This window comes from Equus caballus, chromosome 3 (genome assembly GCF_041296265.1).
Source record: "Equus caballus isolate H_3958 breed thoroughbred chromosome 3, TB-T2T, whole genome shotgun sequence".
In the NCBI taxonomy this organism is placed as follows: Eukaryota; Metazoa; Chordata; class Mammalia; order Perissodactyla; family Equidae; genus Equus; species Equus caballus.
This window is the reverse complement of record NC_091686.1, coordinates 65,499,950-65,524,791: the sequence shown is the minus strand read 5'-3', so window position 1 is coordinate 65,524,791 and position 24,842 is coordinate 65,499,950. Positions and strand designations below refer to the sequence as shown.

The 24,842-nt window shown below is 43.4% G+C and overlaps 1 protein-coding gene across 4 annotated transcripts in view; it reads left to right on the top strand.

Annotated features, from left to right (window-relative positions):
- Positions 1-24,842, top strand: part of SHROOM3 (shroom family member 3) — a 248,835-nt gene that overhangs the window by 43,972 nt on the left and 180,021 nt on the right. For all 4 annotated transcript variants that reach the window (XM_070263640.1, XM_070263638.1, XM_070263639.1 and 1 more), the window contains exon 2: positions 13,874-14,028. In XM_070263640.1, coding sequence (XP_070119741.1) covers positions 13,874-14,028 — 155 coding nt within the window. The remainder of the gene's footprint in view (positions 1-13,873; positions 14,029-24,842) is intronic.

Here is a 24,842-nt window from a genome sequence, read left to right as displayed (position 1 = left end):
CTCAGGTATCTTTTTGGCCTCCGGAGTGTCATGTAACTTGAAAATGTTGCTTGTTCACAATGGTGACTAATAGAACACTATTGTTATCTTGTACAGGAGGGGAGCCTGCGTGAATTTTATTACCGGTTTCCTTCCAGCTTGGCCATCCCTGAGAGTTCTTTTGCAGAGACAAAGAAGTCAGTCCTTCTGAGATAGCACTAAGAATAGCCATCCTTGTCCCATTACAATTGTTTGTTGCAAGCCAAAACTTTCTCAATATTATAAATTAAAAAACATAGGGGAAACTTTGGAAAACTTTGGGACACAGAGAGTTCATGGGGTTAAGATGAGTCTCATACTGCTCTCTGACTCAAGTGGACTTTTCCTTAGGAAGCAGCAGAATATTTGGGTGGAACTTTAGGCGCATATGAAACGCATCTTCGAACAATGGAACTGGGCTGTCTTTACTAAGTGCTGGAGATCCCCCAGGTCAGGTGTTTTTTAGGCGTGGATGACCAAACATTCAAAACATCTAGAGATTTGTCATCTTTCTTCTTCCTGCCCCTGGTTTTAGTTTTTGATCACTAGAATTACTCCCACACCAGGAGTAGGGAAAAGAAGAGCAGATGAAACTAAAGCCTGATCCATTTTGTACATCAGTAACTTTTATATAAATTTGATGAAGAGTTGAAAATTGTTAGCTAAAATGAGATAAAGAGTGTATTTTATGTGTATGTGCATGTGTACATACTTAACTATTGTCCTATGACTCCTATTCCTATTTGATTGGTAATAAGAAGTAGACTTATCTATACACTTATGAAATACATGAAATACATACGTAATTCGTAGATTTTATTTATTTTCTAAAGATCCAAGCTCTCCATTGATGGGTTAATGAAAAGAAGTTCTTTTTCTTTTATTTATAAAATGGTTTATATGTACATTCTCTGTATATGTATGTTGTAATAGATGTTCTATGCATATATGTATATTGTACATAATATACTATACTGCCATGAATAAATACATTCTTCAAACACATATTGAACATCTGCTAGGACTCAGCCACCACGTTAGGTGCAGAAGATACCCAAACAAGTAAGTCGTGTCTGGTCCTTCAAGAAGGTAACAGTGTCGTAGGGGACACAGTCAAGTAAACAGACAGCTACCTCTCAGGCAGGTGATGTTGTGACAGAGTACATGGGAAAGCATAGGAAAGGCATGTGACCAGTCTCAGAGGTTGAGGGATGGCTCCCTAGAGAAGGTGATCACTGAACTAAGTCTCAGAAGATGAGTTTGAAGATCGTGGCGGGCTGAGGGTTGGAAAGGAGACAGCCACGTGTGGAAAGTTCTGGAAGCATATGAGAATGTGGCTTACCCAAAAGCTTTGCACAGATTCAATATGGATGAAGGGGAGAGAGTCGGGGCAAATGAGGCAGGAGTGGCAGGCAGGGACCAGAAAGCAAAAAGCTTAGCTGCCAAGCTCAGAAATTTGGACCATCCCATGAAAAATGTGAAGCCATAGAAGGGTTTTGCATCTGGAAGTGCTATAGTCAGACTTGCTACAGTTAGGCCTCTCTGGCGGCCTGTGGAGGACCAATATGGGGCCAGAGTGGGACAGGGACTAGACCACTGCAGGAAGACCAGCCAGGAAGTTGTTGCAATGCCTCAGGCCATCCTAAATGGTTCCGCAACAACTAGCTGCATATAGTGCAAAAAGGACCTCACTGAGGTATGTGAAGAAACCTCCCAGAATCTCTTTACTTAAATGAATCTAAGGATGTGTAAATAATAAGACTCTTTAAAAGCCTGGAACCTTGTATTTCTCCAGGGTTGGCTTCCTTCCCTAAGCCTAATCCACATGAGAGCACCTCCCCTGGGCCCAGCCAAAACTCACTCTGCTCAGCTCCCTTGGCTACCCAGGACACCCTCCTGCCTAGGGTTCTAGTTCCAGCTTCACCCTTCAATTCTAAAATAGTGAACTCTGACCTTACTTTTTCAATTCCTAGCCTGAGGTCTGCTCCTGGATTCAGTCCTCAGAATTTCCCTGCCCAGGCCCTGGTCTCTTGTAATCAGTGTTCCCTCTCTTCACGTGTCTGGTTCCCCATTCTTTTGCTTTCAGGATTGCATACTTTTTCTAGTGTCCATTCTTTGCAGCCGTTCTTACTTTCGTTAGCTGTAGTTTCTCCAAAACAGGCCCTTTTTTTTCTTATCTCTACTTCTGCTTTCCCTTTTATGATTAATAAACTTTTCCCAGAGTTGTCCATCCACTTGTCGATAATAACCTTTCAGTCCATCCCAGCTCAATAGGAATAGTCCCATTTCTAAAGCTTAATCTACATTAAAATTATTCACTACATATATAAGAAGTAGAGATTCTCGTGGCCACATATATTTGGGCAAGAGTCACGTGATACAAAATGAAGGGAGAAAAATAGGCTGGAGTGCACATCAGAGATCCAGGCTTGTTCCTGGGCTTGTCTTTGCCTAAATTATATAGAATGTCATCATTGCTAGTTGGGATCTTTATTGTAGGATCTGAGCAGCATATGCAATATGCCTTTGCACAACTCACTTATTTTATTTTTTATATTCTATCACTGGCAGGATGATATTTGTATCAGTCAGAAGAGACTAGATTATGCTGCAGTAGCAAACAGCCCCCAGATCTCAGTGGCTTAAACCATAGGTTTATTTCTTGCTCATTCTGCATACTCATGGTGGGTCATCAGGGTGGCAGCGCATTTTAGTTATTCAAGTTGCTAGAGCAGTCTCCATCTCTAACATTGCCAGTCACCATGCCAAAGGGAAAGGAAACTCTGGAGGGTCTCTGCCTGGAGGTGACACTTGTTTCTTCTGCTCAAAACAATTGACCAGAAATAGTTACATGGCTCCACTCAACTGCAAGGGTCCCAACCCAGGACTCAGAGAAAGTGGAGCATTTCCTCTGCAGCCAAGGTAGAGAGCCAGGAATAGCTGTTGAACAGCGTTAAGGACCACCATTGTGTTCATTAGGCATTTAGCAGGTGACGCTGTTAAGCCAAACACAAAGCAGTTTAGAAAGAACGGTCTCTACCCTCTTCGACCTCTTTCTAGCCACTAAGAGTCTTCAGTCTTCGCTAATAGTAGATTTCAGCTACCCCCCAACGCTCCACAATGATTTCCTGTTTTTATATTATGTCCCTATCACTTTTCTAACTAAGCATGCTTCCTTTTTGCTTTTGCCACCAGGAAGCTGAGAGCCAAAACTGTACTGTGCTACAGTCCAGGCAGTTATTATTACCTGCAAACAATTGTACTAGAAAAAGTCTGCCTAAAGGGAATTTACTTTAAAACAGGGCCCAAAATATGATTTTACATTACGTCATTGGAAAACAAAACAAACAGCTATGAAAATAAGGTTATTCGACCTTACTTAAAAAAAATTTTAAGTTACAATTACAACCGTGTGCTAAATCCTCAGAATGAAGAATTAATTATGTTGACTTTTTGGTCCTAATTCTCCCACAAAATTTTAAGATAGCTCAATGTTTTATCTTTTACAGTTTGCCTGTTTTGAAAGATATTCAAATTAGCTATGCAGTTGATTTGCGTTTTACAGCCTGCCTTTTTTGAAAGACATGCAGATTATGCAATCGATTTCCGTTTTATTTGCTTGTCGCATTGGTTGTTTGCAACCCCACAACCAAGCAGACTGACAAAGACATGGAGGCACTGGCAGGAGATAGAGGCTGGTGCCAGACTGTTTGAGTGGGGCCTTATTTCAAAGCTGGTCTCTGCACTAGTGAATATTTTTGAACTATGAGGACTCTGCGTCTCTATGAAACCTTGTAACTGTGGAGATCTGGATAATGAACACTCAGATAATGGGAATCCCCATGCATAGAGTGCATTTCTTGCACTTAATCTTATCCTTGGCTTTTATTTTATGACTTTTTTCCTTTTTGCTCAGATTCCCTCAACTATTTCCTTTGTTCTTTTGTATTCACAAGGAGCTGCCTCGAATCTTTTGTAAGATGAGGCAGGGTCGATATAAACAAATGGAAATAAATACAGACTACTCAACTTTTTAATTACCCCCAAACTTGTTTTTTTGGTGTCAACCACCTTGGGGGAGACGGGGTCTGTGAATTTTCTTCAGGCAGTGAGGAAAGCTGAATGACTGAGGTGGTTTCAGTGAAGCCTGACTTTTATCCTAGCCTAGGGATCAGTTCCTTCCTCTCAGGGAGCAGTAAATCAAGGACTGTGGGCATGTCTTGGTTTTCTGGGGCTGCAGCTCATTTGGATGGTCCATAGGGTGTCACTGGTAACTTCCTGCCCTGGGACCTCTCTCTGAAATAGAAACTTCCCTCCGAAGGCGACACTGTCTCCTATTTCACTCATAAATCAAGTTACCTCCTGTTCTTTGACTTTAAGGAAATAACCTTTCTCCTTCTCCCAGCAAATTTCTTTCCTTTGTCTCTGCAGTCACTAACACATATATTCTTCTGGTGGAAACAGTCAGAAAAGTATTAAACTTATTAAATAAAACCACAAAACCCCACAATTCATGAAACACACATTTATGGAGCCCTTGTTCTGGGTAAGGAAACTTCTAGGTGTTAGTGCATGTAATCTCACACTAGCTCTGCGTGGTGAGTCTTCTTGATCCTGTATTTAGGCTAAAGAAATGGATGCTCAGAGATGATGCATATTTTGCCAAAGATCACCCAGTAATCTACATGAGATTGACACCCACGTTGGTCTGAATCGAGTGCTCCTGTCTTTAAATGCCACACTGTCTCCACCTCCTTTCTTGGACTTTCCATCCAGATTACGAACTTTTGAAAAGAAATAATATACCTCCTATTTAGAAATTAATGAAAGTGATTATATAATTTTTAATAGTAACTGTTGTATATGTATTTCAATTTAAAATAAAACTATGGAATTTTCCCTGTAGGTTATTTTAAGTGTGAGAAACACCCATTGCTGTTTCTACGGCCCTGTCTCATCATAATGCACAGCAAACAGTATTACCCATATTTTATAGATGAGAGACTCATCTGGGGCCTGAAAAGGGCCAGAGTCAGGGCTGGAGCACAGGATTCCCGACTCCTTACCCAGTGCTCTTTTTTCTACTACAATACACTCCCCCAAAAAGGAATTTTCAACCGCGTAAACCTAATGATTGGGAGTTAGATGGGAAACAAGTGCGGAGAACAGAGGCCTCACGTTTGTACCCTCATGTCACTCAGTGCAACTCTTGGGGATATTTCTCTGTTTTGTGTAAAGTCCAGCAGTTAGTCCTGGGTTCAAAAAAACGCTTATTAATTTCATAGGACCTGAGAGCCAGATATAGTTCCTGGGGGAAACTTGTATTTATTTTGCTTTATTTCCCCACTTTACATACAGCTTAAAATCAAGACTACCCAGCAGGTTGTGAGTAATGATAATCCCCAGTGACTCAAAAGCTTTGTTTGAGAGATTCTTAATATATTTCTTTATCTACTTATCTTTCTATCTTTCTGTCTTTTGCTTATTGTTGTAAATAGAATTTTTGCACTAACGGAGAACCTATTTCTCCCCAAATCACCAACTGCACAAAACAGCTAACAAATTGCACGTCATGCTGCATCAACTGTGAATCATCGAATTACGCCTTCCTCCCCTGCTCCTACCTCGTCATCATCCAGGAATGAAAGTAGTCAGGAAAGGAAAAAAATCATCCAAGAGTTTAGACATTAGAATGCAGGTGAAATTCAATTGTGGTAGACTTCTACAGGATGAGTTCAATTTTAATTAAAACTCCAAATAGAATTGCACATAAATGAAAGTCATTTGATGTTCTCTGTGGCAAGGCCATCTCCCTGCCCCGGTGGCAGTGCATGCCAACTCTTTTTCTCATGTGTAAGCTGTGAATTCTGTTGACCTATGAGCTCACATAATAGCTTCAGTCTTCTTAGGATCTCTGAAAGAGAAGGGCCAGAACACAGAATTACTGGGTGTCAGGTTTCTTGGGCACTTGAAGGATTAGGCAGACAAGTGAAGTGTTAGTCTGTGGAAAAAGATCTGGGGGACTCTCAGAGGCGGCAGGCTGGAGAGTGGGGGCTCTGAAGTCAGAGTCTTGAATTCCAGTCCCAGCTCTGTTGTTTCACTGACTCTGCAACTTTGAGCAGGTTGTTTGACTCCTCTGAGCCTTAGTGTTTGCATTTATATAGAAAGGAGATGATATGGGGCTGGCCCAGTGGCGCAGCAGTTAGGTTCGCACGCTCTACTTCAGCGCCCCAGGGTTCGCCGGTTCAGATCCTGGGTGCGGACGTGGCACCACTTGGCAAGCCACGCTGTGGCAGGCGTCCCACGTATAAAGTAGAGGAAGATGGGCACGGATGTTAGCTCAGAGCTAGTCTTCCTCAGCAAAAAGAGGAGGATTGGCAGCAGATGTTAGCTCAGGGCTAATGCAGTCTTTGTGACTTTTAAGATGATGCGCTAAAGTTATTGGAACTGAAAAGGCACTCAACTGGCAGCAATGATGATGAGGACCCGCTCATTCATCCAATAAATGTTGAGCACTTCTATGTGCCCCACACTCTTCCGGGCACTGGGGATAGAGCAGTGAACAAGGACCCAAATCCCTGCCCTCTGGGCACTGATGGTCTAGTGGGGAGACAGATGACAAACAAGATATGTAAGTAAAAACCATAGCGAGTTTGATCATGATTTCAGCACTAAACATAAAATAAAGGGAGGAAGGAAGATAAGTAGTATTAGGGGAGGTTGAAATTTTAGAGGGAGATCAGGAAGGCCCCCTCCAGAAGCTAAATTTGTGTCAAGACTTGGAGGAGGTGAGTGAGAAAGGCAAATGGTTAGCCAAGGGAAAAGTGTTCCAGGCTGAGGGGACAGCTGGTACCAGGACTAAGGGGGGAGTGGGCCTGGCATACTCCACATGCCATGGGGAGGCTCAGGGCTAGTGTTGAGCAAGCAAGAGGGGAGCAGGAGGAGGTAGAGGTAAGGGGGCCAAACCCAGCAGGGGCCTTGGGGCAGAGGGAGGACTCTGGTTTCTACTCTGAGTGTGATGAGGAGGGTCATGCAGAGGGGTGTGACCTGATCTAATTGCGATTGTAACAGGGTCACTAGGTTGCAGCCAATGGCATGCTTATGCTCACAGTAACGCTGCTATGATGACATAAGACGGAGAACAGAGCTGGGGAGGCAGAGAGTCAAAGCATTTGAGCTTGGAGGGCACAAACCCTGGAGAAGAGAGCACAGGACCAATGCCCAAATGGCAGCTTCACGCTTCCTCATTTAGGTTGAGCCAGAGGGGTTAAGGGAGAGGGCAGGCGACGGGCCTGGCTTCCTGCCCCTCCATATGCCATCTCCAGCTGCTGACATGGGCACACACGACTCCCGGCTTTGTGCCTATACTTATATCTTGAATGCATTTCTGTCATAGCACATGGATCGCCCAGCACTGTATTTATTTCTTTAAAGTCAGCGTCCCCAGATTTGTTCAACAAATGTTTATGAATTGCCTATTAGGTGCAGGCACTATGTTAGGTGCTGAATTTACAGCAATGTAAAATGCTATAAATGATTCAAAAACCAACCCCTCACATGGTCATCAAGGCAAAATCAATTTAATCCCATACATGTGGATACATTTCGGATTTGAGAAGGGAAGAAGGATGTTAATTTTCCAGATGTATACTCACCTTCTCTCTAGTCCCTAGCTTAGGGATTTCCCACCCAGTTGTATTATCTGTACTATCTGTATTACGGTGTATTATCTGAAGTCATTTAACTTGTTGACAATCACATTCTTGGAATAAGTAAATTCCATGCAGGTGAAGTTGGACAAACAATGCCAGTGACCCCTTTAGCCACTCAGGTATTGGTCCAAAGGTTTAAAATAATAAGCTTCGTTTTTCACTGAGTCTTGTTGACAGACAGTATCAGCAGGGCTTGGGGTTAGAAGAAGTGTAATCTCCTTTGATGAATAGTTCAAGGAAATTATTGTTAAATCTTTTGTAAATATTTTCTTAAAAGTCATAATAATGATTTTAGATAAACTGAATGAATAATTGACATAAACTTAAGATATATGCATTTAGTTAGCCTCAGGACCTTGAAATCAATTATGTTGTTACCAGTGCAACAGCAAAAGCACCTCAGTATTGCAGTTTATCATTTGTGATAACCAATGGAGACAACCATATGGATTAAAGTAATTCCCAGCCTTGTTTTAGCTAATAGCTTCAACTTTCTTGGCAGCCAAGTTTATTACTTGAGTGGCCAGCAAATAGAATATCCACTGACGTTGATGCTACCAAATAGAAAGACTGTGAAAGGACCAGCAGCAGCAAAGGAGGAGGAAGGGAACATGAGGGCCAAAGCAATCCACACACTGATGAAGCAGCCCTTACTCCAGTTAGCTGAAATGAGTTAGACGACGGGTCTACACTTTGTGCCCAACTTACTCAATTCAAGGCCTCATTTGGGGCTATTGGGACTCTACCTTTCCAAGTAGACCCCCTGGATGAATCCTAGGACCAAGCTAACCTCCCAGGGTTCCCTTGATTCCCTAGAAATTGCCGGACCTCCCAGGGAGAGTTCTTTATATGGGTGAATTTCAGCCCCCTAAGAATAGAAAGAATCCAGCCTTGTTTTTATCACTGTGGCCTCTCTGACCTACCTCAGTGAATGTGTGTGTTTTTTAATACATAGATATGAGATATTTAAAATATACGCTAGAATGTAAACTCTGGAGAGAATACAGTTTGTTTCCTTCGTTGACATTTCCCCAGGCCCGGAACAGTACCTGACACATGGGAGATGCTCAAAAGGTATTTGTGGATAAATGAAGGAGTGAGTGTGTTCACTAAGTTTCTGATCTCAAGGAGTTAAAAAGCTAGAAGACGGGCTGGGACATGAGCAGCAATACCCTCAACAAAGGGAGTGATGTGGCTTTTCTTAGAGAGGTAGAGATCATTTAGAGAGGAAGAGAGCGATTCTGTCTGGGTCGATAAAGAGAAGTTTCATGATGAAGGAGGGGTATTTGGAGGAACAAAGGAGGAAGAGGAAAAAACCCTGAAAGTATAGGATAAGGGCTTTATGCAAAAGATCCGTGTCAGAGAAAAGATCTAAAAGTCACCTTTGGTAATAATTAAAACTCCAAGACAGCATGAATTACTAAGAGAGAGTATGGAGAGATCTGAGAATCAAAATATATAATAGGTGCCCAACTAGTGTTTGATAAATAAATACTGATTCCAAAAATCATCCTGCTGCCCACTTTTTTCAATTTTATAAATAATTATACTAATTGACTTTTTAAAAGTAAGTATTTTTAACCTAAAAATGTTCTGTGCAAATTGAAGAGATGATGAGAAACTTTGTAAATTCAAAGGGTTATAGAAATAGTTTATGAGACCAGTGAACAACAAGGACACTCCTTCTATGACATTCTTCCTCATGATGTTTGCTTTCACGTTAAATCAGTCACAAGAAGGACATGATATAAACTACACAAGTGAGCTTTCTTGACTTCCTTTTTTTCATAAGAAGTTGATCATTTCCTAGGTCTCGTTTCCTTCTCATCCTATTGAAAATGTGGGCGAGTAACACAAAGAGGCTTCACCTTCACACACCGCAGTTCGAGCAGGACCATCTCTGTGGTGTTCATCTTTGTAGCGCCAGCTTTTAGCTCCATACCTGGCGCAAGCAGATGCTTGGTAAATACTTGTTGACTTGTGAACCCGTATTTTCTGAGGAGGTCCTATGTGCAAAGCTCTGGGAAGGCTTTCTGGGGTAAGTAAAGATGGAGTCATGGTTCCTGTCTTCAAAGAGCTCACAGCCCAAGCTGGGGACAGGGTGGGACTGTGGTCAGGGAATGTGGGCACATAAATATTTCTGCCAAAAGACAGGGTGTGATGACGACAAGCGGCATGTTGAAGTAGTATAAAAATAATAAACTGCTTAGATGTCTCTTCACAGTTTATGTCTTATTTTATTCATTTGACTCTCTGAAAATAGGCGAAAGAGGGATTACATCTTAAGGACAGATTGCAGGTACGAGGGGATGGGGTGGCTATTGATGAGAGGCTAGAAAGGTTTTGAGGAGACAGGATTTGAAATTGGCCTCAAAGGATGGGTAGTAATTAGAGCTAACTTTCATTGAATGCGTACTATGTGCCAGGCATTGTTTAAACTCTTTACTTGCTTCTTCAGTAAAGGATGCACTCACTTAATCCTCACAACAATCTCTGTGGTAAGTAGTATTATCTTACAGGAGAGGAAACTGAGGCACAACAAAGTTGAATAACCTGCTCAAGGTCACACGGCTAGTAAGTGACAGAGCCTTGTAGTCTGGTTCCAGGGAACCAGCTCTTAACCACAATGGTGCATTGCAGTCTTTATAGGCGACTTAAGGCTCCTTCAGGTTGAGGGGAGCCATCCAGGTAGAGGGAAAACCTGAGCAGCTGGGCAAAGGCCTTGAGGTCAGAGCAGCCCAGTCTATTTAGGGAAAAGTGACTTTACAGAAGGTTGGGAGGGAAGGTTGGTAGGATGAAAAGGGGAGAAAGGCAGGAGGAAATGACCATCAATAGAGGATGTCTAAACACACCACGTTACATTCATACCAAGATGTTATATAGAATAGTTTATGAATGGAAATAGCTTCATGATATAGGATTTATGAAAACAATAGCTACCACTTTTGAAATCTTACCACAAGCAGGAACTGTGTTTACCCATTCACATGGCTTATCTCAGTAACCCTGGCTGTGGCTCTGTGAGGTGGGTGCAATGATTATCCCTGACTTCATAGATGAGGAGTCTGCAGCCTACAGAGAATAAGTGACTTCCTCTTACTAGGGGGTCTGACTCCTCTATCTATTTTTTTTTTTTTTTTCTGCTGAGGAAGATTTTCCCTAAGCTAACATCTGTTGCCAAACTTCCTCTCCTTTTTATCTGGGACACCACCACAGCATGGCTGGTGAGGGGAGTATGTCTGCACCCAGGATCCAAACCTGCAAACCTGGGCTGCGGAAGTGGAGCGCACAGAACTTTAACCACTTGGCCATGGGGCCAGGCCCTAACCCTTTTGTAAAAGTTTTTTATTATGGCAACATTGGTTTATAACATTATATAAATTTCAGGTGTACACCATTACATTTTGATTTCTGTGTAGACTACCATTGTATTCACCACCCAAAGTCTAATTGCCATCGTCACTGTACACATGTGCCCTTTTCCCCATTTTGCCCTCTCCTCTCCCTTCTTCCCCTCTTTTAACCACCAATCTAATCTCTGTATCTACATGTTTGTTTGTTGTTGTTTTTTATCTTCCACACGTGAGTGAAATCATATAGCATTTGGCTTGCCCTGTCTGATTTATTTTGCTTAGCATAATACCCTCAAAGTCCATCCATGTTGTCACAAATGGCAAGATTTAATCTTTTTTTTATGGCTGAGTAGTATTCTGTTTTTTTAAAAAAGATCTTATTTTTCCCTTTTATTCCCACCCCCCCAAAGCGCCCCTGGTACACAGTTGTATGTTTTTAGTTGTGGGTCCTTCTAGTTGTGGCATGTGGGATTGATGAGCGGTACCATGTCCATGCCCAGGATCTGAACCAGCAAAACACTGGGCCGCTGAAGTGGAGTGCACGAACTCAACCACTTGGCCACGGGGCCAGCCCCTCCTTTTTTTTTTTTTGCGGAAGATTAGCTCTGAGCTAACATCCGCTACCAATCCTCCTTTTTTTTTTTTTTCCCACTGAGCAAGATTGGCCCTGAGCTAACATCTGTGCCAATCTTCTTCTATTTTATATGTGGAATGCCTGCCACAGCATGGCATGATAAGCAGTAGATATGTCTTTGCCCAGGACCCAAACCAGAGAACCCTGGCCGCCAAAGTGGAGCACGCGAACTTAACTGCTGCACCATCGGGCCAGCCCCTGAGTAGTATTCTATTGTATACATATACCACATCTTCTTTATCTATTCATCTGTTGATGCACACTTAGGTTGTTTCCAAGCCTTGGTTATTGTGAATAAATGCTGCAACGAAAATAGGGGTACATATATCTTTTCAAATTAGTGTTTTCATGTTCTTTGGATAAATACCCAGCAGTGGGATAGCTGGATTGTATGGTAGTTCTATTCTTAACTTTTTGAGGAATCTCCGTACTGTTTTCCACAGTGGCTGTATCAGTTTGTATTCCCACCAGCAGTGTATGAGGGTTCCCTTTTCTCCACACCTCTCCAACACTTATTTCTTGTTTTTTTTTCTAGTAATAGCCCTTCTGACCGATGTGACATGATATCTCATTGTAGTTTTGATTTGCATTTCGCTAATGATTAGTGATGTTGAGCATCTTTTCATGTGCCTGTTTCCAGCAGTATATCTTCTTTGGAAAAATGTCTGTTCAGACTCCTTGAATTCTTAACCACCTCACCTTAATGCCTCTCTGTTAAGTGCCAAATAAAGTATTGATTTTAGCATACATGATTGTAATACGTAAAATTAAGATAAAAGCTAGCAAGGACCAAATTTAAAAACTCATTATAGGAATTTGGCCCATTATATATATATTAAGACCTATTAAAAGTTTTTGAACATGTGGGCAATTCTGGAGAGTAATTACTGAAAAAAGAGAAAATATGGGTCAAGTTTTACTTGTTTTTCATTTCCATTTTATTTTTTCCTTTTTATTTCCTTTCATCATTATTGACATCCCACAAGCATCCATTGGCATGTGGCTCTGGGTCGAGCGTTATTTCGCTCTGTTGGTTTCCGAAGCACATCCTCAACTTCTAGCATCCTCCATCAGTTACTTGCTTGTTATGTTTAGTGACTGCTTCCCGGCCTCTACCCTAAGCACCACAAGCACAAGGGTTTCTGTCCGTTTTGTTCACTGTTACAGCCTTAGCACCTGGAACAATTTCTGGCATAAAACAAGTATTGAATCACTTTGTTAAATGAATTGTAATTTTTTAATAGACTATATTTTTTAGAGCAGTTTTAGGTTCACAGCAAAATTGAGTGGAAATTAGAGAGTTCCCGTATCCCCCTGTTCCCTGCCTCCTTGCATAGCCTCTCCCGTTATCAACACCCCCCACCAGAGAGGTACATTTGTTACAATCGATGAAGCTACACTGACACATCATTACCACCCAGAGTCCATAGCCTACATCAGGGTTCACTCTTGGCTTGTATGCTCTACTGTATAACCTTCTGTGTCTACCCTTAGAGTATCGTACAGAGCAGTGACTGCCCTAAACATCCTCTGTGCTCCACATGTTCATCCCTCCCTCCCCCCCAACCCTGGCAACCACTGATCTTTTTACTGTTTCCCTAGTTTTGCCTTTTCCAGAAGGTCACATAGTTGGAACCATAGACAGTATGTAGTGTTTTCACATGCTTTAAATTAAGTAATATGCATCTAAGTTTCCTCCATGTCTTTTCATGGCTTGATAGTTTCTTTTTAGTGCTGAATAATATTCCATTGTCTGGGTGTACCACAATTTATTTGTCCAATGGATTATAATTTTAGAGCAAAAAGTGAGGTAAGAAGAACTCAACTTCTAAAGGAATAAAACAGTTGCTTTGAGTGGACTTTGGGAGTTGAAGATGCAAAGGGAGGGGGTGGATCGTGAGCGCCGTGGGATAGCGGCTTTTGGATGGAAACTGAGCTCCTTCATCCTCTCAGCTGCTGTTGCTGAGCGCCCTCTGTGGGAGGCAGGGGGCTGGGTGCCAGAGGGTGGGAAGACAGGAGGGCAGTCCTGCCTTCTTGCAGCCTCCCCTCAGGTTGGGCGCGGGCGGGGCGTGGTCGCCGCGGGTCTGTGGAGCTCTGCTGGAGGCCAGGCAGGGCCCAGGGCTGCTCACGCATGGTTCTCTCTTCTCTTGGAGCAGATCGAAGAAGGGGGCAAAGCAGACTTGGTAAGCTCCAAACTGCGGGCCGGGGACGAGGTGGTGCACATCAACGAGGTCGCGCTGAGCAGCTCCAGAAGGGAGGCCGTTTCCCTGGTGAAAGGATCCTACAAGACCCTCAGGCTGGTGGTGCGCAGGTAGGCTGGGCAGCGCCCCACTCTTCCCCCCACCCCACCCCCGCACCACCTCCGGGGAGAGCGCTGGGTTGGGGAGCTTGTTTCTTAAACCTCGCGGTGTGGATCCTGTGCGTCCCAACCCCGACATTTTCTCTTTTTTCTTGCCCATCCTGTGGCACGTGAGGAGGAAGATGGGTGACGACATTTCAGACAGTACTCCTCTTTTGAAACACTGACTTTCCCAGCAGTTGACTTGGCGGAGTTCCACCTCAGTGTACTTTCTAAGTTTCTGGGCTTGATGAAAAGTGACCCTGATCCCAGATGTGGTCAGAGCTCTGTGAAGCGTTGTCTTATTGTGGGACCAGAGAAAGCAATTGGCTTGGAGCTTTAGGTGGCATTCCACTAGCCTCACCTCCACCACCGCCGTCATCAAAACAAGCAAATTCCTCCTTTTTAGTTTTGTTTTTCGGGTTGTGATAATGGTATTTCCTTTGTTGGAAAACAGTTGGGTTGTAATTGGTTTTGATGCCTTAAAGTAGGAAGTCCTCTGCTCCCAGGAAACCAGCTCTTGCTGGGAGAATTACTTATGGAAAAAGGAAGGGAGTTAATTTTTTTTAATCACTATTACAAACCAAGCTGCTCCAGGTGTTTTATATATTTTAGCTCATTTACTCTGCACAAGAACAGGGCGAGATAGCGATCTGTCACTGTCCCCATTTTGTAGTAAGAGGTTACTGAAGGTGGCAGAGCTGATAAGTGGAAGAGCCGGAAAACAATCTGGATGCCCCCGGTTCTACTTCACCATCCCACTTGAGCGTCAATACCTTGACCCACTAAGCCCTAGCCTTATTTTTGCTTTTTTGGATATTTCTTCATTAATCGGGTTTCAGCTGCCTTGTATGGCAACTAAATCTTATAATATTTGAGAGTGTTCAAGTTGGCTGGAACTTTAGGAGTCGTTAATGAAACCACACCATTTTCAAGATGGGAAAAGTAAGCTGGTCTTCTCATCACTGCATAGATAGTCCATTTTGGGACCATTCACTCCTGCATTTGTTCATTCCTCAAACCTTACTGAGTGAGCCCTTGCTCAGGGGAACAGCAGCTCCTCCCAACCACAAAAACACAGCTGTGGGTGTGGTCCCACGGTGTCCCCAGGCCCTCCTGACTCCCCGCAGTGTTCTGAGCTGTCTGGTTTCTCTTCAGGGCCAGCTAACCAGATGTTGCTTCTCTGGTGGCAAGTGATGCAGAGTGGCGCAAAGCATAGGCATCAGAGTCAGATCAGACCTGGGTTCAGATTCCAGGACTGTCATCTTCTAGCTGTGTGACCTTGGGCAAATTGCTCAACCTCATTGAAGATTCAGTTTGCTCGTCTTTAAATGGGATTAAAATATCTGTTTTCCAAGGTGATTGGAAAGATTAAATGAAATACTCTGCACGGTAACGACAGATGCTGCTATTATTTATAATTGTTATTGGCCAACTGTAGGCATAGGCCCATTCCTTAGGGGTCAAGATTTCAGTAAAGCAAGCAGTCACCCCAAACGTGGTGGTTGATTTCTCAGATGGGTAGGAAGGTGCAAAACCATTAGACCTATTCCATGTGTCCAGAAGAGTGTTGAAAGGTTTGAATTCACTTTGGCATTGGAACCCAAAGCCCAACTTTTGAACACTTGCATTTATCTGTTGAGGACTGACAGTAGAATCTACACTCCCGACGTGTTTTGATAGATTAATCTATCTGGTGATAGATTAATCTCTGGAGAGGGCTGCTCTGTTTCCTACTGTTAAATAACAAAAATTCAACCAAGTAAATTTTAAAGACCTAGTTGAGTTTATTGAATGACTCATGAATTGGGCAGTATCCCATCTAGCAAGTGGAGTGGAGCTCCAAAGGGCCACACAAAGGGAAAGATTTTCTTAAAGGCACGACAAGGAAGTCATAAATGAAAAAGAGTATTTCAGCCTTCAGTAACCTACCAGTGGAGGACGGAAGGGGTCTATGTGGCAGATTAACTCATCTTCCTTTGGGAGATGGAAAGGATTGCCTCATTAGTGCTGACCAGAAAATTCCACACTGACTGGTTAATACTACATTCCTGGGGAAAGTTGTAACTGCAGTTAGGTTAGGAATTAAGTCTTAATTTGCTTAGCACAAGTGACTCCATTTTGAGCCTGTTGTTTCTTTTTAACACTGCTATCAAAAGAAGTCATGCTGGCTTCTGGTTATGCCTTGTGGTTGATGGTGACATGAGATTAGAATTACTTCTAGCAGAATAGGAAACAGTCTGGGGTTGAAATCTGGTCTTATCATTTGCAAATTGTGTGCCATTGGGCCTCTCTAAACCTGAATGTCCTCATTTATAAAATGGAAATAATAATTCCTGCTTCAAAAGGGCATTATGAGTTTTTAATGAATAAAGTGTAAGTACATAGTAGGTGTGCAATATTCGATCACTGTTATGCTGTATTGGTTGGAGAGAGGCATGTGGTAATATGGAGGAGTATTGCCATATTGCCCAGTATACTGGCTGCCTGGTTATCAAGAAGCTCCTCCCGCCCCTTATTATCTAGGTGAATTTACCACCATTAAGGGCCTAGTCCCCAGCCTTATAGGTACAGAACTGGTCAAGACAGTGCCCAGGAGCTCTTGGAATTTAAGAATGTTAATTCACATTATCCAAACTCACGGGGTATTGAAGGATAGACACCAGAATGTCAATGCATTAACTTGTTTTGAAGAAGACAGCTCTAAGTGGAACAAGTATCCTAAGTGGACCAAGAATCAGAATAGTTTATCTCCACAGGAAAACTAAGTAGGAAGTCTGACCATAATTAGGTCAGGAGGTTGCGTGGTGATCTCAGACGCAGAGTGAAGAGAGTGGGTCTGAGGTGCCAGTGTGTGCTGGCATCGCTCTGACAGCCAGATGGCCCGTCATTCCATTGAGGGAAACGTCTGTCAGGCGGCTAGACACCCGCGCTGGTGAGTCAGGGCACTTTCCCCTCTGGACGCAGAGGATCGCGCTGCCACAGTGCTCCTCTCCAATCTCGTTTCTTCTCTGGCCTCCACCCCAAATCCCCTTTCTGATTGACACATTCTTTCTATAGATATGCTAATGTGATCAGTGAGGTTCCTGGAGAGTCCCTACGCTGTGCTCTTGGTGTGGGAAACAGTTCCTCTAGGATGCCTTTTGAATATGTCTCATCTCCTCTATTATGTGTTGATTTTTATAGTGGAACTCTCAGAGTTTGAGGAAAAGGAGGCTGTCTTTCCTTCTCACACATACTTAGAGATGGGGATTCTGAACAAGCCTTGTAGACATGGATGGACGTTCTTCCCTAAGTTTCCGAGAACTAGGCAGAAGCCCCTCAGCTCTGGCTTCGTCTGGCTTTGTATTTGGTAGAGCTGTCACTTTCTATTTCCTAGGAATGTACTGTTATATCTCGGCACATGTCATACCCTAAGATTTCATTTCCTTCTATTTATTCATAACAGGGTGGCATGATATTTCATTTATTAGCTTTCCTTCTTTTCCTAAGTGATCTCTATACTTTGATGAAGAGATTGAAGTGGCTTCCTGGACCCGCAATTGAGGGGTCTGTTTCCTGGAGAAAATATTTGCATAGTGAAAATGTTTGTATCCGCAGCTCCATCTGTACCTGCCTCTTTTTCTCTTAAAGTTAGTTTTAGGTGGGTGGGGGCAACACCTCAAGTCAGCGGGCTTCCACCTCCATAAAAATGCCAAGAATGCAGAGCAGAGTGGCGGTGTTTATATAAGTTTTGAGAGTGTCTTACCCAGTGACCAAAAACAATCAAAATTAGAAACACCTTCTTAAAAGGCTACAGTGACAAGAGAAATGCGAAGTCTCAAGTGAGTTGTGGGTCAGAGACCTTAGAAGATCTGCTGACCCATAAAGAAGGCAGACTTCAGTCCTCCGGGAGGAGGGAGTGAAGGGGTGGTGTGGGTGCTGCAAGAACAGAGAATGTGTGTGCTGCTGGGTCCACAGAGAGGGGAGGTCTGCAGCCAGTGATGGAGAAGTGGAGAAGAAATGATAAAACAGGAAATGGGCCAAAGAAAAGACCTCCCAAATGGAAAACAAACATCTCCCAGCTGAAGGAAAATTGAAGCAGGAAAACCTTTGTGGAATGCAAGGACAGTGCAAAGGCTGTAAATTAGGAAAGCAGACGTGTACACAAATTAAGAGTCAATACTCCAAACCCTCTGTTAAGTCAACAGAGACTTTATTGGGCTGATAGGTGTCAGACACAGGTCCTAGAACAGTAACATTTAGAATGGAAACTAAAGACAAAGGAAAGGGTCTTCAGGTTTAATCCAACATGGCTGAGGGGGATGCAAGGTGCTTTTAGTCCCGAGAATACTCAGTGCTGTTCGCAGATGACCTGAAATTTAAATTTAAAAAATTGGAGGCTACGTTTCCCCTTCAGAACAGACTGGGGGTAATTGCTGGATATTCATCTAAATTCGTGTTTTTACCCTGAGTTCAGACTCAGATTCATGTCCTGAATGAGATAATCAGAAAGACATTGTAACCGAGGGATCTGTAAGCCCAATTCTCATCTCCTCTACCCCCATTTTTGGCAAATCCTGCCCAACTTTCTGCATCAAGGTGCTATTTTTGCCAACTACCATCCTACTCTTAAGTTTAGTGTCGACGGTTCGTTTGTGTGGCAAAGAAATGTTTTGGGGTCTATTTTATGGTAAATGTTTTGTACTGTTTTTGCAAAGCTCAAGTCATCTAATCTATTTGATTCTTGCCTCATAGGATTATTGTGAGGATTAAGTGAGAAATATGTACGTTTGGTATATAGCGTGGTGCTTAAAGCATGAACTCTCCTGAAAATAAAATGCATGTTTGTTAAGTAAATTACCGCCTGTGAGAAGTCATTTTAATCTCTAGAACACAGTGTGTGATTGGAGATCCCAGTTAGTGGGAGGACTGGGGTGGGGAAATGGTCTTTCTGGGCTTAGGAGCAGCGGGCCTGATTCAGAACAGTGAGCAGAGGGTGGGGAAGTGAGTCCCTTCCTCCTCACCCTTCCCACCATCTCTGCAAATTTGATACAGCTTTTCCCCTTTCCATTCATTCATTCTATGAGTTGATGTGTAAGAAGGGAACGTTTATTTCTTATTTGACTGAGTATGTGTGTGTGAGGAGGAGAAGGAGTACGAGTAGATCATGTTTCTCTGGGAAAAGGGAGGTTGAGGAGAAAGGAGGGTTGAATTCATAAAAACACAATAAGGGTTTGCCTAAAATTTGTGTCCTCCAGGCTTTGTGACTTGCCCTGTGTTTAGACTCAGATTCCTGCTCCTGAATTATCAGAATTAGTGATTATCCGAATCAGTGGGGCTGGAGTGAGAATCTGGGTCTTGTCACTTTCAGCCCATGGCTCTGCCTGGAGGTAGAATGGAGGGAGCTGCATCCAGAGATGTGGAGGGCCTTGCCCTTGGCCACATGCTAATGGCCAAAATGGGGATCTAGGTCTCAGAGAAGTAGGTCTTGGAGCCTCCTGGCACCTCGAGTGATGAGCTAGTGCTGTGCACCCAACTGCTTCCTCCATTTAGAAATGTTTGTGATGCTTAAAGACCAAACAGACAGAAAACAAAAACAAGAAAACCCAAAGAGACTGATTTTTAATTCACCTTGGAAAAACTGGTAAATGGGAGGCGATTCCCCACTGACTTGGAACTTCCCGCGGGAGTTAGAGGATGCGCGCTTCGTGGCTCTGTGCACCCAGCTGACTGCGGGTTCTCCATCAGCCTCTGGAAATAAAACTATTTGTTGCTTTACAGCTCCTTCCTTCCTCCTAACAAAAATGATGATGAAATTAGGTTCACCATAGCCCTTGGGCCCACACTCCCCCGAATAAACGCTCCCACATTTCTGAGGGTTAGCACAGTAGTTCTTTTTATAAACGGGTGAGATGACATTATTGGAATGGAATGAGACGGGTGGCTCACACTTGTTACCTCCGTGTCAGATTTCTGTGACCTTTTTATGTCTAGATGGAGTTGTGAGACTGTAACTTGCCCAGGATTTGCAAGTCAGTGATCTTGAAAGAAGGATCTGGTAATGAATGGAATGCTTTTTAAAGCCCTCTTGAAGGAAACAAAATTAACTCTATTAACTATTAATAAAAAAAGGATTTTGCAAATCAGTTCCTTTTCCAACTCATAGTTACAGTTTATGAGAGAAAATAATTTCTTAGAATATTCTCATTACCCCCTCCCCCCATCTTTCACACTGTTTTGCCACCTACCCCCCAATGTGCCTGACTGTCTTCTCTTAAAAAAAAAATCTGTATTCTTGGGGCTGGCCCCGTGGCCGAGTGGTCAAGTTCGCGCGCTCCGCTGCAGGTGGCCCAGTGTTTTGTTGGTTCGAATCCTGGGCGCGGACATGGCACTGCTCATCAAACCATGCTGAGGCAGCGTCCCACATACCACAACTAGAAGGACCCACAACGAAGAATATACAACTATGTACCAGGGGTTTTGGGAAGAAAAAGGAAAAAATAAATAAAATCTTTAAAAGAAAAATCTATATTCTTTTTTGTTTTTCTGAGGAAGATTAGCCCTGAGCTAACATCTGCTGCCAATCCACCTCTTTTTGCTGAGGAAGACTGGCCCTGAGCTAATGTCTGTGCCCATCTTCCTCTATTTTATACGTGGGACGCCTGCCACAGCATGGCTTTGCCAAGTGGTGCCATGTCCGCACCCGGGATCCAAACCTGCGAACCCTGGGCAGCCAAAGCAGAATGTGCGCACTTAACTGCTGCACCACTGGGCCGGCCCAGCATCTGTATTGTTAAAACAACTTCCTCTGTTTGACCACCTGATATCTCTTTCACTATTTTAAAGCAGTTTAAAGAAACTCATTCTTTAATGAGTTTAAAGCAGTTTAAAGTTTAAAGAAATTTATTAATAGCTTTAAAAAGTACATAGAACAGAACTCCCTATTTTTAAGGCAACAGAATTTGAAAGGAGGGTTGAAGCTTTTCGAGAACATAACAAGCATTTGTTTTTTCCTTATAAACTGACAATCTCCACACCAGATTGTGCAGCACCAGGTTGCCAGTCCTCAGACATGAAATGGTAAACAGCCTGCCAAAGAGAAGTCCAGATCACTTGGATTCCAGTCTGAGCCCTCAGTGCTCTGGCGGCGGTATTGTGGGCACAGCTCAGTCTCTCTGAGACTAAGTTTCTTCTTGAAATGGAGAACGGTAATAATACTTTTCCTACTGAGTTGCTATAAGGATGAAATAAGATAGTGTATATGGAAATGCTTTGTTGTAATAAAATATTAAGTCCTTATTCCATGAGGAGCTTCCATTGCACAGTCTCAGCTCATGAAAATTTACTTGACTCCATTCTCCCATGATTGATCTATTTAATGCACTGAATTGACTTGTTTGTGCAAATGAGAACATAACAGGTTTTAAAGTTTCTGATTAAAACCTTTTTGCTATGAGGAAATACAGCTTTAAAGGACAGCACCAACGAGGCCCACATTCTGAATGGAGATTTTGAAAAAAAGACCGTATTCTCTGGAGAACTTAAGTAGAAAGAGTTTTGATTCTGAAACAAATCAAAGCTCATTGGTGGGAGGCTGAGCTGCAGAAAAGGATCCAGAGACTGCGGAAGGCAAATGTCTTTCATCTTCTGATGCACCTTTGTTCCAAGGATTCATCTTTGTTCCGTTGAGTGAACTGATTAGGTTATATAGGCACCTGTGGTACAGGCTAAGCCATTTGAAAATGTAGTGTTCTTCAGACAGCACAGTCTGCGACCTTGGGAAAATTATGAGGTCAAAATATAACTGTCAAGTGGGCTGGCAGTAGGAGTTGAGGACAAATAGAAAAGGAGCCGTGATCTTTTTATAGGCAATTGCAAAAGTGTTCTTGAAGCTGCGGGTCCTCATCTGTGTACACAACACATGTGGCCTCTTCCACCTCACCTGGACAGGAAGCCAAATGAGAAAGCTTTTTGCTCCATGTAAGTTCCAAGAATTTCCCCTCAAGATATAAAAAGGGCCCCAGGCTGTGCTCCATGGCTCAGTCCTCTGTGGAAATGCAGGAGGGGGGTATGTCTTACCAGCACCCTCTGAGGAGAGCGCGGAGCTGTGGTGGCAGCCAATATGGCGGGCAGTCTGACTCTTGTGACTTCTCTGTTGGGAGCTTTTCGTGTCTCACATGATACCTCCCACCTCCACCTGCCTCCCTACCACTTGTGATGATCCTCTCATCCACCATCATCCCCTACCATTGCTTCACTTGTCCTTTTGCTCTACTCCTCTTTGCGGTTCTTAATTTGAACAAAGGGCTGGCAGATACCAGGGCCGTGAATACAAATCCCAAACCACAGTACAGTTTGCCTCCCATCTTAGGACCCAGGATTAGACCTCCCCAGAGGGGAAATCAATATAACTGAGAACTGTGCTAACTTACCCTTTCAACATTTTTTCCACTTGAGCAAGTGGTTGAGAGGAGGGGAAGGAGGCAGCTGCAGTGGCCTTTGACCCCCAGAAACTTTTCCAAGAGGCCTGGCATCATGGGAATTTGCTCAGTATGCTTTGAGGAGGTATTTCAATCCTGCTGGGACCATACTCAGAGCAGTTTTTGGCTTCCCTGGAGCCCTAGGTTTGAATGTCACTGTCTAGAAGTATAGTATTTGATTTCCTGACCAGTTGTTCCTTCCCATGGAAAATGCATGTAGCACATTATTAGGTTTCCTCAGAGGTATGCAATAAGACTCTCTTACTGTAATGAGAAAAGGGACATTTTTTCCTGTAGCTCATAATGATAACCACTATTTTTACTCAATGAATTACATATGCTCACTGGCTATGCACTGAACACTAGACACAGACAAAGGAATGCCGTCTTGTTTCCCAGCGAAGGAGGTTTGATAATAAAAGACCTGGTGTCATTCCTAGGATAACATGGTTTTACTTCAGACAAATGTATTCCAAGCAGGAGTCACCTCCGTGCCTGCGCCTTAAAGAGTGACACTCCAGTATCTGTCTGAGACTTTATGGGATATGAAGTCTGAGAGCTGAGATCACACGCAAGTTATGGTAGCATCCTTTCCCCCATTTCTAAATGTGGGCGCATCAGCCGGAACAAATAAGTTTGGATGATTCTGATTTAGAATATGAATCAAACATTTGTAATTCTGCATCCTTGAATCAAAATGGCTTAAGGCTGCTCCCTCTCAAACTTGGCCACACATTGGGATTATGTAGGGAGTTAATAAAACACAAACAGACAAACCGATGCCTGGGTCCCACCCCAAAAGATTTCAATTTAGTTGGTATAGAGCGTAGCTGGGCTTTGGACATTTTTTAAGTCGCCCAGGTGATTCTAATGTGCAGTAAAGTTTGAGACTCACTGGTTTAAGCTGTAAGTTGAAATGATAAAGAGAAACAACGAGGAGGTAGAAACTGAGAAGTAGAAGAAAGACACGCAGAGTGAAAGGGGACATAGAGATAGTGGCAGGCAGAGACTCAAGAGGCAAAGCAAGAGAGGCAGGAGTGGAGCAGAGTCGTGCTAATGGTGGGGAACTGAGGTGCAAATGCATAGAGCCCGGCTGCTGAGGTCTCAGGGCTGCCCAGGTCAGAGAGGTCTGCTGGGGATGGCCCGCGCCACTGGTGGCTCCTGCTCTTTCATTTCTCTGAGCTCTGGTTCTCGTTAATGCTATATGGGGGGTAATTTTTTCAAAAGCGCAGTAAGTGATGTTACTGCTGATAAATGGTCATGGGTAGGGGGAGGGGTTGTCTAGCGGCAGCACTGGTTCTGGCCCTCCCTCACGAACATCTGTGACCTGAGCTGCTGCCACATGCCATTGCTCCGGAAGACCATGTTTACCAGCATGTCTTGGGGCTGTCCAGCCATTTTGAGCAGGTAAAACCATGCCCATCATATTGCAGTTGCCATGTTCCCTATACATGTCATTTCTGGATGGTGCCCCTGTGAAACAAACCATGAAAGAAAGATGGCTTTGATGCCATTGAACTTGGTCTAATGGGACATACCACAGGAAGACATGTTAAGAGGTGCTAGAGTGGAACGAGCATGTGAGCATTTTCTATCCTTGTGGAACATTCATTTACTTCATCAGTCCCTGATTTTTAAAAATCGCATGTTGGATAGCCTTAGCACAAGTGCCCCATTTCTTGGGAGTGAGGAGTAGAGAAATGTTTTCTGGAAAGAATTGTTAAATACCACACACTACATATATCTTTAATGGGACATCAGGACTTCAAAGGTCCTGGCAGTTTTGTCCTCTTCTGGACAGTTCCATTGTTTTATTGTCCCCTTTCCTTCTCGGTTATATACTTTTATGTCTTATTTAATTATAACTGCTCCCAGATCACAGGTGTCCTAGTAGGGTCCTGGGAAGAGACTTCAAGTACAGGTCTGGAAGCACTGAGAGCCCGACGCTGGTGCTCAGCCTTCAAAGGCAGAGAAACCGCTGGGTCCATCTGATTTGAGATGACCCCGAAGGTTCTTTTTCCTTTGACCATTGCCAATTAAAGTGGCCACCTCAAATATGGATTTGTTACCACTGGTCTCCTCATGGTTCTGTGCCTCTGGTGCCCTAGCATGGGACGGTTTTGAAGGGTCTAGTTAGTCGTTGGTAAAATTATACCTTTAAAACCAGCCTCTTTGTGCCTTTGCCCTGTCACTAAAATTTTGTTCAACTGCCTTTGCTGGTCCCGAGGCCCACATCACTCTCTCCACGCTGCCAGATTGCTCAGTGCACTCTGTCAGTGCATTTGAAAAATGCAATTTTTTCACTCCCTCTTTATTCTGCCCTCA